At 35.7% G+C, this 16,894-nt stretch overlaps 1 protein-coding gene across 1 annotated transcript in view; it reads right to left on the reverse strand.

Moving 5' to 3' along the window:
• Positions 1–4,917: 4,917 nt before the first annotated feature.
• Positions 4,918–16,894, reverse strand: part of LOC107741535 (coiled-coil domain-containing protein 50) — a 26,766-nt gene continuing 14,789 nt past the window's right edge. The window contains exons 3-12 of the mRNA XM_016554288.1: positions 14,837–14,966; positions 12,239–12,329; positions 11,896–11,992; positions 7,893–8,669; positions 7,477–7,601; positions 7,358–7,402; positions 7,165–7,269; positions 6,040–6,134; positions 5,853–5,956; positions 4,918–5,329 (exon numbers count right to left, since the gene is read on the reverse strand). Of these exons, the coding sequence (XP_016409774.1) occupies positions 5,310–5,329; positions 5,853–5,956; positions 6,040–6,134; positions 7,165–7,269; positions 7,358–7,402; positions 7,477–7,601; positions 7,893–8,669; positions 11,896–11,992; positions 12,239–12,329; positions 14,837–14,966 (1,589 nt within the window). The 3' untranslated portion in view covers positions 4,918–5,309. The remainder of the gene's footprint in view (positions 5,330–5,852; positions 5,957–6,039; positions 6,135–7,164; positions 7,270–7,357; positions 7,403–7,476; positions 7,602–7,892; positions 8,670–11,895; positions 11,993–12,238; positions 12,330–14,836; positions 14,967–16,894) is intronic.

Raw genomic sequence — 16,894 nt, forward strand, 5'->3', positions numbered from 1 at the left:
AATTTTCAATGCGATTAATCCATTTTAAAAGTAGCCTGCAAATATTCCATATGTAATAAAGCATGTATGATTATTTTACACAAACTGTGAAAATTGTATTAAGATTGAAAGCGTTTTTATAATATACATGTTGAAATAAAACCGAAAGTTTTTGCTAAATTATTGCACACTGCAAGATAGCTTGGCTACTGCTTGAAATTTAATATTAAGCACTGAGGCTCAAAGATCATTTCCTGTTAAAGCTATTAGGTTCTATTAATGTGGATGCAATTTCAGAAATATACTCCTGTTTTATTTCAGATGTTGCATAAAACCTGGAGTTTCTGACCTGCAGTGCACATTGCTAGGAATCGTGGCTGAGATGAGCAGCAGGATTTCAGTCATTGTTTCTAGTAGTGGGCGCTGCAGATATTCAGCTTCTAACCACGGAGCGCCTTGAATCATATTCACAATCCCAAGTAGAAAATGGTGTAATTCTGTAATGTATGGCACACACTTGTACACTTTTTTTTTTTTGGCACTGGATGGCAGTAGAGCGCAAGGAAAGCGAGGCAGAAGCACAGGAGAGCGCGTCTGTCACATGTGAGGATCTGCACCGTTTACACTCGCAAGTAACCGTGAACATCTTTGGCATGTAGGTGAACCTGCCCAGGAAAGGCAGCTGTTGGCATTTACACTTCCTCATTCATTTGTAATTGAGGCCTTTATGCAGAAAATCACCACACCAGAATTTGCATTTCATCATTTATAGCCATTCATTTGAAAGTTTCTATGTAATTGCTGTTGTCTTGGGTTGGGGATACAAACACTTTCGCCGGTCACAAAACGTTTCCAGCAGCAAATGATTGTAAAACAAACTGGCATGAACGTCATCTTACGTTGAGTCAAAAATGCTCGTTTCTGTCGCTCCGTCACACACACACATACATTTACAACGGCATATCAGGTGCTAAAAGTTCAGTTTGTTTGTGTACAGCCTCAAGCAAAACATTTGTAACCCAGTTGTTTGTCCCTCAAATCGCATGACCATCAGATATTGACAGTTTTACAGCAATACTTTTTTAAAATCCCTGAATGTTGAATGACATTTGGCACAAAGCCCATCCAGCCAATTAGTATCAGAATTGTAAAGTACAATTATGTTTTCAAATACTACAGCGCACCGCAAAATGCACCGTGATATGCGCTAGATTGACACAGCACTGAAAGAGAGATATATATATATGCACATTCATCACTAAAACACACGTTAAGTGATTCAAAACTGATTCAGTAATACAATTCCACAAGAAAATGTTCTTAAATCACCTATTAAGCATAGCAGCATGGCAACAGAAGATATTTTCCCTACAAGTTAGTTCATTCATTTGTAATTGAGGCCTTTATGCAGAAAATCACCACACCAGAATTTGCATTTCATCATTTATAGCCATTCATTTGAAAGTTTCTATGTAATTGCTGTTGTCTTGGGTTGGGATGTTTTATGGAATTGTTAAGGGTCAATGACGAAGATAAGAAACAAAAATATTGAAGCTGTGAATGTAAGCTGTATATTCATGATGGTTCCATGTGTTTTAAAACCCGTTTTTGATTTAGGCTAATGACAAAGTGTTGTAACCACTGTTAGACCGTGACCATGAATAACAAATAAGTACATAAAACCATTATTTTAATAAAAATATTTACAAACTTGAGCAAGGAGGTCTGTCAGGGTTGCCTCTGTGATATCATTTCCTGTTCAGTCACATGACCATAAAATGAAAGTGGAAAAAAAAACATTTTAAAGTTATTTTAAAATAAGTCTCAACTTAAGCATAAAACTTCTATGCCTTGGAAGAATTTAAGCCTTTTAAATGTTTGTGATCATAAGGTTACTCACTTATTTTCACTTACCCTTTGCTTTATGAATAAATGCATAATAAAATAAAGCTATATTATGGTCCCAAACCTGCTAGCTCCAGCCAAATTATTAATTTAGGCACAATTTGCAACATGGTTCTTCCGTATTTTTTTTGTTTTTCATCCATTTTATTTATTTATTTATTCAAGTAAGTAGTTTATTTAATGTTTTCTGTAAGAAATAAACCATTGCTAAAAAATAACAGAAATCAGACTAATCATTTTTCAATTGTATTTAGAAGTTATGCATTGTTGTGACGGGTTTGCTTAAAGGGCAAAACAAAAAACAAGCAAATTAACAAAAAGCAAATAAGTGCAATACAAATCAAACAAATTTTTCTGAAGGTTACACTTCTTTTTAATGATCCTTTTATATATTATACTAAAATATTTACCAATATTATATATATATATATATATATATATATATATTGAGTCAAAAATGCTCGTTTCTGTCGCTCCGTCACACACACACATACATTTACAACGGCATATCAGGTGCTAAAAGTTCAGTTTGTTTGTGTACAGCCTCAAGCAAAACATTTGTAACCCAGTTGTTTGTCCCTCAAATCGCATGACCATCAGATATTGACAGTTTTACAGCAATACTTTTTTAAAATCCCTGAATGTTGAATGACATTTGGCACAAAGCCCATCCAGCCAATTAGTATCAGAATTGTAAAGTACAATTATGTTTTCAAATACTACAGCGCACCGCAAAATGCACCGTGATATGCGCTAGATTGACACAGCACTGAAAGAGAGATATATATATATGCACATTCATCACTAAAACACACGTTAAGTGATTCAAAACTGATTCAGTAATACAATTCCACAAGAAAATGTTCTTAAATCACCTATTAAGCATAGCAGCATGGCAACAGAAGATATTTTCCCTACAAGTTTATTGGATGCATCTCAGGCCATGCCTTTCATTGGAATGCACCGACACTAGCATATTGTCATTCTCGAGAGCAAAAGATGGGAGCGTTCAGCACTAGCGATCGAACACTGGTCTTATAGAGGCACTAATGCGATACAAAAAGTAGCTGCTGTCTTTAGTTGTATCTGTACAGGATGCTACATGTAGCCCACACAATCATATTCTCATTCCCAAAAGCCAAGCGGAATTTAATCCCTTTAAAACGCATTTTGACAGGAATATGGAATGTAAGCGATGACCGATCAGTAAGGGGGAAAAAAAAAAGCCCTGATAGAGTGAGGAGCATGTGGCACTTTCCATAAACAGGGTACAAATTGGTCTTTTTCAAACAATAAATTAAAAAAAAATTGTTCTTGGGAGTAAACTATTAGATAAACTCGATAAATTATTTTATAGCTTGTATTAAAAACATCAAATGATTTTATATCACACAAAAGCATCATAATACTGTTAAATCTATTTTAATTACTAAAAAAACAATTGGTTTTTGGTCCCCAACTAGTGAGCTCTAACCGAATTATAAATTAATTTAGGCAAAATGTGCAACAGTTTGTCTATACTTTAAAAAAAAAAATGTTTTCTTTCTTTTTGCTAGAAAAAAGCAATTGCCAAAAAAACACCCACACATTGTTTTTACATTGTATTTACACAATGTAAAAGACCAAAATTATGGTGACAGATTTGCTTAAACTGCAAAACAAAACAAAAACAAACTATACAAACCACAGCAACAGAACAAACAAAAAGCAAAGAGCAGCAATGCAAAAATAAATAATAAAAAACAAACAAAAAACAAATGCAGTGGAAAACAGAAAACAAACAAAAATCAAAGAAAAGCAATGCAAAACAAAAAACAAACACACACACACAAAAAACAACAACAAAGAAATGCAGCGGAAAACAGAAAGCAAACAAAAAAGCAAAGCAAAACAACTTTTCTGAAGGTTGCACACTTATTTTTATTGATAATTTTTGCGTAATTTGTCCCAAATTAGCAAACTCCAACCAAATTAGTTTTTGTATATTTTTAGTTTAGACATTTTAAAAATTTTGTAATCAGTTTATTTTATGCTCTCTGTAAGAAATAAACAATTGCTAAAAATAAAAATTGGACAAATGAGGTTTTTAAATTGATTTAAACAAGTTCTAAAAGTAATAAGTAAAAAAAATAAATAAAAAAAAAAGTCACTGATCTTTTGCTGAAAAACAGAGTTTCTCCCCAAAAGTTTCAGGCCCTATTTTGTACTCTATTTATAGAAAGTGCCAGATAAACGCCATAGTCACTTGTTTGCTGCTTTGGTCTGTTTGCTGGTCAGTTTTTATGTCCCTGCTTAAAGTAAGTTTGCCACCAAATGCAAAGCGCTGCAAATCTGAACACTGATATATTAGCATGAATTGCATATGATGCAGCAAGCGAGAAAACTGTTTACGTCTGTGCCAACAGCAATGCTACTACATGCCTTAAAACTAGTATTTTGGATTTGTATTGAATTATAAATAAAACCTAAAAAAATATTTAAAAAATAAAAAATGAGGAGTAGAGATGTGTTTGTGGCCATTTTTTGGACAAGATTCATATAGACCCCATAGAGTTCACATTCAGCCAGCATGCACTTGAACACTGGAGCATATTAGTACTGTAGGTCCTGAAGCATCTACGAAGAAGATGAGAGAATCGCTACGGACACTGCAGGTGAAGGGGGAAATAGCACAAAAACAAAGGCACCCGAAGGCTGAGCGTCTCGAACCCTAGCTGTACATGAGCCCGCAGTGTGAGTAAAGAGTCTCATGAATGATATGAATGCAAAATGAAGAAGCGCTGACAACCTCACCTTGATACCTGCTTCTTAAGACGTTGAGATATGTAGAATTTTGCATCTCCAGAAATTGGATCGCTCCTGGTTTAAGCTAACAGTCTCTTCAGATTGATTGGGGAAAGGGTAAAACAATCAGCGTTTTAAAACACGAATCATAAAATAAAACTAAATATATCCTCTCAAAATAAATCAATAAATATATAGCACCAAAGTGTGCTGTATATAAATTCAAGCATGTTTTCGTTAAATAAAACCAACGAAAAAGTGGAAAACCGTTGTATCCTGAACTCCACATGGAATCGAGACGAAGCTTCATTATAGACGCCAAGAGAAAAGGGATATTTGAGAGAGCTGTGCAGTAGATCCCTTCCTGTCCAGTCATCCACAATAAGACAAGAACATGAGAAGCAAACAGGAACTGTCCCTGTCACCCAGTAGTTCGTAGCTCCAGGGTAAAAGACTCTTTCACAACACGAAGAGACAACGTCGGCTCATCTGATGCGATGAACCCAAGAGGGAAAAATAAAATAAAGTGTCAGTAGCTTCTGCCGAAAGCCTCAAAGTATTTCTGAATCACTTCTCCTCAACTGATTCGCAAAATAAAGGGCCGAACGGACTCATGATTGGACAGCAGTGGAGGCTTATGGTCACTGTCTGTAGTAGGCACCTAAAAGGAGATAAGGAGAAACAGACGGCCACATTTAAAAAGTTATTCGAATTTAAAGGTGCTGTATGTAAGTTTTTGACTCTACTGAAGCATAAAAATACCAAAATATGTTTGCAGATATTTAAGAAACATGCTAAGTTAACATACTTGTTTATCTGAAAAACAATGCTACAGTCAGTTATTCTCCTTTGAAAATGTGCGTTCCGGGCCGGAATGTCGGTATCTGTTTTGGTTTGTGAAACCCGCCCACTGCCAGTTTACCCAATTGTATTTCGGGACCCCGGGTTACCAGTTGGCGGAAAACACAGCGTATTTAATTTCATTCATCGTCAAGTGCGCTCGTTCCTGTTGGTGCCGTCAATCTGGCAACCTGCGTGTGAGTCAAGTCTGAGGAGGAGGGGCCGGGTGAAAAAAACCCTCTCCAATATTTTGAATTTGGACTGCAATACCTAGTTCAACCACTTGGTGTCAGTCCTACATACAGCACCTTTAAAGCATGATATCTCATTAGTGCAATGTGAACCTTTGTACGCCGCCTCTGGTCTTGATGGAGGGCGAGGGGAGTACGGGTCCGCAAATGCGTAGCTCGGGTTCACGTTCTCGTAGTGCTGTGTAGGAGGCGGCGGCCTGGAGAGAAGAACCGAGAGGAACATGAGGCTCCAGCAGGACTTCTGACAGCGTGAGTGTGTTAATGAGTTGAGATGTGGTACCTGGCGGGTTTGTGGTTGCGTGCTCTCTGGTACTCGTCCTCTCTGATGCGCGGCTCTTCTCGCGCTCGTGGTCGTACTACTTCTTCTTGCACTGGCTAACGGTGACAGAAGCGAAAAGAGTGTCAGTAATGTCGACAGGGTCAACGTCACCAAGAATACATTGAATAATGTGGGTTTTAACAGCATTAGCAGGTAATATATTGTCCATTTAACCTGCTTGAACATGTGTCATATCTAATACATGAATTTCAAAGGCCACTACATTAACATTACATTAATAGTTCCATTAAAATTTCACTGACACTGTTGCAATGTTCTTGCTACCATAATTTCAAAATCTAAATTACTTTTTATATATTACTATTAATATAACCATTTACTAACCTAAATATAACCTAATATAACCATAAATTACCAAATAACTATATTACTATTAATATAACCATAAAATAAAATATCTATACTAACATTTAATGTATTATATATAACTTATTCATTTATATAGAACTTAGTTTAGAGTATGTAGTAGTAGAGTAAATAGAATGCATTTATTCATATTTATTATCCATTAATATTTCTGTTATTTTTTGTTAAAAATAAATAATTGCTAAAACAAACAAATGCTTTAAAACGGTGTTCAGACAGTTTGATGAACTGTATTTAAACTGTATTTTCTTGTAGTAACAGACTTGGTTAAATGGCAAAACAAACAAAACAAAAGCAAAACAACAAATAAAAAGCGAAGAAATGCAACGCAATGCAAAAAAACAAAAACAAAAGAGAAAAAAAAAACAAAGCAAAAATTTTCTAAAGGTTCCACACTAATTTTCAATCATTATTTGCAAAAAATTCACACAAAATGTAACACTTTTTTTTTCAAGAGATTTAAGCACTAATTTATATTAATATCTATTTTGTATTTATTATTTCATAAACATAGTTAAATACATATAAACTAACAAATAATATACATTAATACACACACACACATATATAGGTTTATTATTTACATGTAAATATTTATCAATCTCCAAAAATAAGGTTTTAAAGGGAGGATGGATCACTCTATTGACCGACCAGCATTCAAGACTAGAACTACGCTTAGTTGGAATAGATGTTGCTTACCTTATATTCCACCTCAGGCCGTCGTCTCTCCATCGCTTGTTTCTCCTTATCTCTCGATCTCTTAATTTCCCTTTTCTCTTCCTCTATTAGCCGTCGTGCTAATTCCTTAAAATACAGTCACAAAACAAATCGTAAAACAAACAAGATGAGCGACACCCCTGACAGTGCACAAAAACAACGAACCATACCGTACCTCATCTTGAGCAACTTGAGCGGCTCGTCTGTCCAACTGACTCGCCTGTAAAAAAAGACAGTTGTGATTTGTGGATTACAAGTCACCAATTAATTACAACCAGCGAGACTTCAAGGTACCTTTATTTCTTCATCCTGTAGCTTGCGTGCCACCTCCAAGTCTATGAGCTCCTGGTCTTGTAGGTCTAAGTGGGCCAATCCATGCGTTGCCTCCTTCATGCCATATTCTCCTCGCGGCTTCCGACCTGCAAGGGGCATCAGAGGAGGTTAATCCACATTAAAAAAACGACACACAAACTATTCATACAGAACCCAAGCAACCATTTTTGTTTTGGGACTAAGAAAGGAATGATCAGAAAGGACCAGATTTAGTGCACAAGGTTCCCCAGAAATTATTTTAGAGAGTCCAAAAAAATAGACAAGAAACCCAAATCACCAATGCACAGGAAAAAGGAAATCTTGACAGCACTCCCACCACCAGATGGCACTGCAAAGTCCAAGCAGGTTGACTCAAACACATGGACCTCGGGCCATACCTCTCTCTCTGGGAGAATGACCAGGGGACCGGCCCTCGTTTGAGGGACCTCTGAGAACAGGCTCCTCAAACACCTCATTAGGACCTGACGGGAGCCTCGGCCTGTTCTTATGATCCTCCCACTCCAGGCTTTCTTCTGAGCATCCTCTAGTTGGGGCGAGACCATAATCGTCTAGATCTCGCTCCATGCTTCTGTGCCTCCCCCTATTCCCATTTCTGCCTCGTTTTCTTTGCCTCTCTCTGTTACCGTGTCCATTTTGGTCCATCTCCCGGTCCACGTTCCTGCCCCTGTCAACACCGCTAAACAGTCGATCTTGACTTCTTGTCCGGTTGCGATCTCTCGACCTTTCCTTGGCTCTCCGTCCATCCCATTCTCGTTCTTGATCCCTGATCCTCTCCTTGTCCCAGCCAGCAGAGTAATCCCTTGGAGACCTCTCCTTCCGGCATACGACTGGCTCCAGGTCGTCCCATTGATCTTGCTTCTTCCTTCTATGTGGTTCTGCATGATCAAGATCGAGAGGCTTGTTTCTCTCTTTCGGTCGTCGCTCAGGTGAGTAGTACTCGAGGATCCTTCCCTTGCTCGGACTCTCCGGATGCCTAGATCGGCTGAACTCAACGGGCTCACATTCCGGATATCGACTACGGCTATTGGGATATCTTTTTCTGTCAGGCTCAGGAGAGTTGTACGGGGCATTGTAGTCGTAATTCTTCTCTTTTCTGTAACCTGGAGAAGCAGAAGGGGGTTTTGGCTCTCGTGGGTCCGGTGGAGATCGGGAGGCTGGGTGAAAGCGAGTGTGAGGCAAAAGGTGGAGTGCAAGAACAAGGAGGGAAATTGTCCGGGTTAGTACACAAGGGTTAGTTCACTGTGGATGATGCAGGAAGTAAAATGGTAAATAAGGCTATTGTTGACAATTAGTACCAAGCCATTCAAATGAAAGTTACAGCCAGGGTCCAAAATTAACTAATGCCATGCATGCCAAGGTCAAGTGATTGGAGAACATTTAACTTGTATATTTTAAGGCTTTTAAACTGTATTTATCTCATTTTTAACATAAAAGTAGTAATAAAGATATAATAATTTTTACCTATATAAATTTAAATCGCAATAAAACGCAAGCGCATACAACGCTATCTTTATGGGTGTTGCATTGGGAGTTTTGAAAGGAATCGGATGTGTGAGTTTAGACGTAGGTCGGATGACGAGATATCGGATATGTATCCGATTAAAATCCACATTCAGAAGTGGCCCAGATCGGATGTGAAACAACTGGATCTTGTGCGGATTTGTGTGTTTACACGTGTGCAACAAATTCCGATCTGTGTTAGATGTAATCAAAAAATCTGATTTTTTTTTGTGCCAGTGTAAACACAGCCAAAAACCGAATACCCTGTTGTGATTTCAATTAATTGCATGTTTCTCAACACACAGAGTTTTGGTGGCGAGAATAACAACAACAATGATAATAATAGTAATAATAATAATGATATACTTAATGTATTGTTTAAAAAAAAGCAGTGTCTAAAAATTCTATTGTATTATAATGTGTAAAAATTACAAATGGAAAGTGACTGGAAAGTGCATGTGGCTGAGTGTTCATTTTGAATCCTGTTTACAGCAACTTCAGTTTAGCACATTAGAAAAGTCTGCATTTTCCTGATTCAGAACGTTTAATAAGGAGTAATATGTGGGTTGGGACTGAGAATGTTATTTTACAAAACAAGCAATCAAACAAAAAAGGTTATGCTATTTCAAACAGTTGGCTGCAAACCAGTGTTTCTCTGCAGCAAAATATACAAAATTCTTCACATATTTCTCAGTCTTAATGCTTTAATCCTATTTCTAAAATCAAATCTCAAATTAGCGCACATGGTAGGCGTTTATAAATAGGCTCATGTGCATTTTCGTCCACATTTATGCCATTAAACCAAGCCTTTCGCATTCGTTAACCCTCCTACAATTATTTCTTTATCACAGATTCATGCATCAAGGATTCAGATAAACATGTCTGATCTCCTCCCCAACATATCCCTGCATAAGCGCAGTCTAGGCCTATTTGTTTGCATCCTGGCATGAGAACGGAGCCCAGCTATGCAGTCACGGTTCGAGAGGTAGAGAAAAAGCTAAAGATACTCCCTGAGATGCTGAATCTTTTATGTTTTGCCCTGTAGGTGAGTGCTAATCTCTGCTTATCATGGCAGCATCCTTACAACATGAAGCAATGCATTACGTGCTAAAGTTTCAGTCTTTAGGGTTCGAGGGTTTCATTGAAACAAACTATTCATTAAACACCCATGAATGAGAGATTTGAGCGTGTTTAATGAGGCAAACAGACCCTATGGGTACGATACCGGCTAACCAGCAGGAGACCCTAAACACATTCAAATGATGGCATGAGAGAACGATTACATAACATGTGAAAGCAAACAGTTCGAATGCAAACTGTGGCACGCAAGGGCAGCCATGCAGGGCGGGTGGAGTTAACAAATGCTGTGTTGACATGAACAACTTGCATGTCCAGTTTTGTAGCATTTGTTGTTAAATGGTAACCCATTACGAATGCAAGATGGTCTGCTGGTGCTATTTTAGATCCTTCCCAGAGTTACCTAATGTTTACTAAACAAACTTAAGTTGCATACTAACATGCGGTCAAGTTAGCTGACATGTTGTTTAACTTCACAATAAACAGATGTCTGGAGTGTTTGGGGCGTGAAATGCATGAAATGTGTGTTAATTACTGTAATTGCTTCCTAAGGCAAGTAGCTCTGAAAGAGTTAAAACAGGACAGCACAATGTATGGCAAAATTTGCACAGGAATGTCAAAACCATTATTGGCTGACTCTCATAAGTAGTCATAACTATGTATGAAATAAATCTCTTTTTTTTTTTTTTTTACATTTTAATGTTAGTATTTTTAGATTTGATCGTTTATAACATACACTGTTATATTTATGTATGCTACAAAATATTAAAATGCTAAAAATTCAGTACAAAACTACATATAATTAACCAATTATTTGTTTTTATAACCATTAAGAAAATTCTATCTATCTAATCCATCCATCTACATACAGTTATAGTTTATATATAGTATAGGATATATATAGTTTTAGTAATTTTAGTACTTTATTTCAGTTAGTTGAATTTCTGTTTATTAAATAAGTTTAAACTGCATTTAATCAAATTTTAAAAACACTTTATGCATCCTGTAAGTGTGTGTGTGTGTGTGTATATATATATATATATATATATATATATATATATATGAGAATGTGTCTATTCAGCAATTAATTCACCCAAAAAATTTTAGTTATTTTGTTATTATTTATTTTTATTAATATTTTGAATTAGTTTTTTATATTTAAATTTTAGTAAAACGTTCAGTGATTTTGTTGCATGTTTTGCCATTTTAATGTCTTTTTAACTTAAATTTATTATTTTTTACTTCAGTTTTAGTAATTTGAGTACTTAAACGCAAACTTTCAGTTAGTAATTCAGTAACCAGACTCAGCAATTAATTCATCCAGAATTTTTGTTATTTTACGATTATTTATATACTACTATAATTTTCATTAATACGTCAATTAGCTTTAAAGGGATAGTTCACCCAAAAATGAAAATTCTGTCATTAATTACTCACCCTCATGTCGTTCCAAACTCGTAAGACCTCCGTTCATCTTCGGAACACAAATTAAGATATTTTTAATGAAAACTGAGAGCTCTCTGACTGATGTACTTGCTACATTTCTGGACCTTGGTCGTGGTAATTACATTGCTATCTAGGGGAGGGTCAGAGAGCTCTCAGCTTTGTGTTCCAAATTTGTGTTCCGAAGATGAACAGAGGTCTTACGGGTTTGGAACGATATGAGGGTGAGTAATTAATGACAATTTTCATTTTTGGGTGGACTAACCCTTTAATTTTTTTATTTTCATTTTTAATTTGAGTTATTCTGTTCTGTGCTTTCGTCTTTTTTTCAGCTTCATCCACCAGAGGGCGTCAACACACCTTTATCTTCGTAGTACTCCTCGAGGTTTCCTTCCATCTGCTTTTGCCGTTTTCTCTCCTCTTTCATCTCTCGCTCCTGCAGCTTCCGGGCAATGGCCTAGTTGAACGCATACAAACATGAATTCAGAAGAATGAGTGGAGGAAACAAGCACTGCAATGCTGTAACAGTCATGGGTGTGGATACATCTATGCTTTTCTTATGACCAACACACAGAGAATGCGTTCTCAAGTGTTACAAACACAATCACAATGATGTCATGTGACTGCTGTGGGCGTGGCTAAACCGCAGCCGCACCGCCGACCGACCCGAAGCGAGTGTGTGAATGCTGTGAATGGCTCTCACCTCATCTTTCTCCTCCTGATGCCTCTGTTGTTCAGCCTGCCGGACCAGTTTTTCTTGAATCTCCTGAGCCATTTCATTGTCGATGCGTTCCCTGGCAAGACAGAGGGAAAGAAAACACTTGAGTTTACACACTGAGTTCTCGCATCAGCCACCATGGCTTTCACTTCCTGTGAGATGGTGTTCTTGGAAGACTGACTGCAGTATTTGGTTAAATGGGTTACAGAGTAACTATTATCTAGGGCTGTGATCATAAATTTGTGCTAATTGTCATTAAAAAAATGTGTGATTTATGTTTTAAGTGCCTTAGGTAGCTGGAAACATACAAAACCCAGTGGTATTTTGTAGTATTTTATTTATTAATATGTAGAATAATATTCATTTTTTTATACTTGCAGAATATTTTAATACTTTCAGTTCATTTTAATTTTAGTTTAGTTCGTTTTAGTTATTGTTTTGTGCTTTTGGCAAGTTTAAGTTTTTTATGTCTATTTAGCTTTATTTTAGTTTTTAGTAATTTTAGTACTTAAACTATTTCAGTTGGTTGCATTTCTATTTTTTTGGATTAAAGAGTCTAGGTTGCATTTAATATTTATATTTCAGGTTTATTTCAATTAGATATTAAATCGTATTTAGTTAATAACAAAGGTTTTGTAAATATAGCACGGGGTAGAACATGAATTTTATTTTTTATTATAAATAATAAAATATTAACTAGCAATATATTGACAATTAATTTAAATAAATACAAATAAAATACTAATACTCCTCCTACTACAACTAATTAGAGCCCGACCGATATGGGTTTTTTGGGGCCGATACGATACCGATATTAGGGAGTAAAAAAAGGCAGATATCGATATATCGGCCGATATTCTTCGTGTATATTATAGTACAGTACCAGTCATAAGTTTGGACACTTTCCCCATCCGTGTGTCCAAACATTTGACTGGTACTATATATAGAATACAGTATATACATAAACAGAATATATATACATAAACACATTTTTTGCAATGATCACTCAAATGTGGTGATCAAACACTTATAATGACGTGACAAAGATATGTAATGAGAGGTGGCCTCGAGACGTACACTCGATTTGCGTTCGAGAGAGTTCCTCGAGCTGAAGGGATCCCCGAATTTGGTGCAGATTCGCCACGCCTTTAAGGAGATATGGCCGTTCAAAGTTTCAATGGTTTTCCATAGACTTTTATTATCCAAAATGAGTCTGACATCAGTGCACTGAACAGTAAAGTTGAAGTTTATTCAAGTTTAATTCATTTCAATTCCATTCAACTTTATTCCGTAAGAAGTTTATTTCACTTCGGAACATTCATTCACGGATTTGAGCTACGGTCTTCACACACAGACGAAACTTACTAGAGAAGTGTGAAGTGTGACAACTAATAATTTTAAAAATAATAATTATGATTATAATGCAGAAGCTCTACAAAGACAGAAGAAAAAAATGTCTTTGTTATAAACTGTTAAAATGTAACTGATCTTAAATAAAGAACTGAAAGGACAATCTGGTGTCTATCTTATATTTCTTATGTTGTTCTTTACACAGGATTGGGAGATTAATTCACCAGTAATTAGTAATGTGATTACCATTCAGACAGAGTAATTAGTAAAGCAATCCCATTACAACCTAGCTAATGTAATTAGTTTGACTTAAAGACATGTTTAGGCAACACAAGCTTTTCAGTCAAGTAGCATAGGAGACCATTTTTAAAAGAAGTGTTTTGATCACCAAGGCTGCATTTTTATTTTTATTTTTTTTGCTAAAAAAATACAGTAAAAACAGCAATATTGTAAAATATTATTGGAATTTAAAATAACTGCTTCCTATTCCTAAAATGAAATTTATTCCTGTGATGTAAACCTGAATTTTCAGCATCATTACTCCATTCTTCAGTGCCACATGATCCTTCAGAAATCAGTCTAATATGCTGAAAATAGTTGTGCTGCTTAACATTTGTTAGCATTAGTATTCATTTCTTTAAAAAAAAATCCCAAAATACTTGTATTAAACTGACTTCAAATCCATAACATTATCGTCTCCTGCACACTAACTGCAGTCTCCCCTCAGGCTCACGGCTCTCTCGCTCTGCCCCGCTCAAACTCTGATGATAGCATCAGCTCAGAGACCTTGAGACGTCGCCCAGCAGGAAGGAACACTTTATCCGCATGTGGCATGAGCAGAAGTCAAAACATTTTACTGCCACAGTGCACTACGAGACGACACAAGGCCAGACACGAGCTCTAACCGGAGCCGGAGCCAAACTAAACTCACATATTATTATGTTTCTGTATGTGAAGCAGAGACTCAGCTTTACACAATGTCAACATCTGAGGGACAACAGCAGTTATCAAGGACTGATAATGCAAGTACACACTCCTACAATGGCTCTTATCTCAACAGACGGCAAAACAAGCTGGATTTCCCAACGGGCTCTGCAGCGTCTGATACTGCTAAGAATTTGGGAAGATTTGAGAAAAGAACGACCTTCCTTTCCAAACAGGAAGAGTACAGTTTGATCTCTAGATGATCGGCATCTTTCTGATGTTTTGAGGTGAGGGTTTCAGGTGACTCACAGGTGGCGATGCTGTCTCTTGCTCTCGGCTTTGGCCCGCTTGTCCTCTTCCTCCTGCAGACGTTTGGCCACCTGCAGGTCCTGCTGCACCAGGCGGCTCTTGTGGACGTTGGATGCCAGGTGGCTCTCGACTGGAAGAGGAAAGGAAGAGAAACCTGACGTTTAGACGTTCACTTCGAAGCATGTCTAATACAAACAAATTCAACAAAAGATATCCCAAATAGCCTGTGCTGTGTTTCTGAAGCACATGACTGGTTAAGCAAAAGAATTTCTGATATTTACACAGATTTGTAAGAAAACATAAAATATATAAAATAAACAATTTACTGAATAATAAAAAAAGCATGGAATTAGTTTTGAAATTAAATACTGTGTATTTAATAATAATACTTAAATTAAACAATTAATACTTATTCTACTACTACTACTACTACTACTACTAATAATAATAATATATTTTTTATTTTTGTTGTTATTATTATCATCATCATCATCATTATTGACTAAACAGAATATTAAGTCAAAACTAATTCAGCAATTTAGTATTCAGTAAATTATTTACTTATTCATATTAATAATTATAAGTGCTTTAAAAAATTCACGCAAAACTGACATGCACATCAATTTTTATTGTTGTTGTTGCTGTTATTATTATTTTTTATTAGTAGTAGTAGGATGAATAGTAGTGGTATTTGTTATATTTTTATATTTATATTTTAATTATTATTATTATTATTATTTTAGATGACTACAAAACATACAAAATTCAGTGAAAACTACTAAAGCAAAATAAATAATAATAATAATAATAATATAAGTTTAAAATAATAAGAACAAATTACACATTTTTGTACATAAATTTTTTGTAAAATTAGTACTACTGTGATTGACAACTGAAAAAACCTGACAATTCAGTGACCATGTTAGATCATATATAATGTCATCGCATATCACATATTGATATACACGTAGCTGAGAGCACATGTTCTGAAATGGCATCGAACCGGTTGCCAGTTCAAGGCTGTGCTACGTCGACAAGGCTGTAAATCGTAGACACTGACGCAATTCTAGCCGACACAGTGAATCATCTTCCCAAAGTCTGAACACTTTTATTGATCCTGTGGCTGCAAGCGCACGCTATTTTTAAGAAAGAGCACCAGAAAGAAAGAAAAGCTATAAAGTGAAACATTTATGTGATGGATATACCTGATGTCAGTCAAGCTAGCAACATTTTTTTACAAGGAGCCATTTTGAACGTTAAATAAAATCGAGAACGAGGCATTCTCTGGCTTTCATTCACTGAAATTTTTTCAGCTGGGACGGTTTAGCAGCATCTGCCAGCGCGACTAAACAAAGTTGATGTGCGAGACACGCAAGCTGTTTCTTTGACTTGCAGGAAAGGTCAGGCCTGTTGATTCAATGGTCAAAGAAGCTGCTTTGTTCAGTCATATAAAAGCTCTGCAGTGTTGTTATTGTTAACTAAATCTAAAGCTAAAACTAAAACTATTAAAATCATCTTCATTAACTGAAATAAAGCTAAACTGAAATAAGATGTATCAGATGAATAACTTGAACTGAAAACCTAAACAAAAATTAAAAACGCTGCCTTGGCAACTAAATGAAATAAACAGGTTAAAATTGAAGATCTAAAATTATTAAACTAATTATTTATTTATTATATTATATTATTAAAACTAATAAAAAAGCTCAACTGCAGTGTTGTTATTGTTAACTAAATCTAAAAACAAAACAATTACAAACCGTTTGTTGATTAAAAAAGCTAAAATGAAAAAAAAAAAAAAAAAAAAAAAAAATGTCAAGGCATTTGTTTATGAACAAAGTAGCACCTGCAAATGAGTTTTGAGGTTGAACTATAGAAGCAGTATATGCTTTTATAGATGGTTTATATTATTTCATGTATATTTATACATAAAAATACCTAATGAAACTCATGAAAATACTAAACATATGCTAAAAATATTTTATATACATACATATATACATTTATATACATACGTGTGTGTGTGTATGTGTATATATATATATATATATATACACA

Source organism: Sinocyclocheilus rhinocerous, unplaced genomic scaffold, assembly GCF_001515625.1.
Source record: "Sinocyclocheilus rhinocerous isolate Xijiao unplaced genomic scaffold, SAMN03320098_v1.1 scaffold556, whole genome shotgun sequence".
NCBI lineage: Eukaryota > Metazoa > Chordata > Actinopteri > Cypriniformes > Cyprinidae > Sinocyclocheilus > Sinocyclocheilus rhinocerous.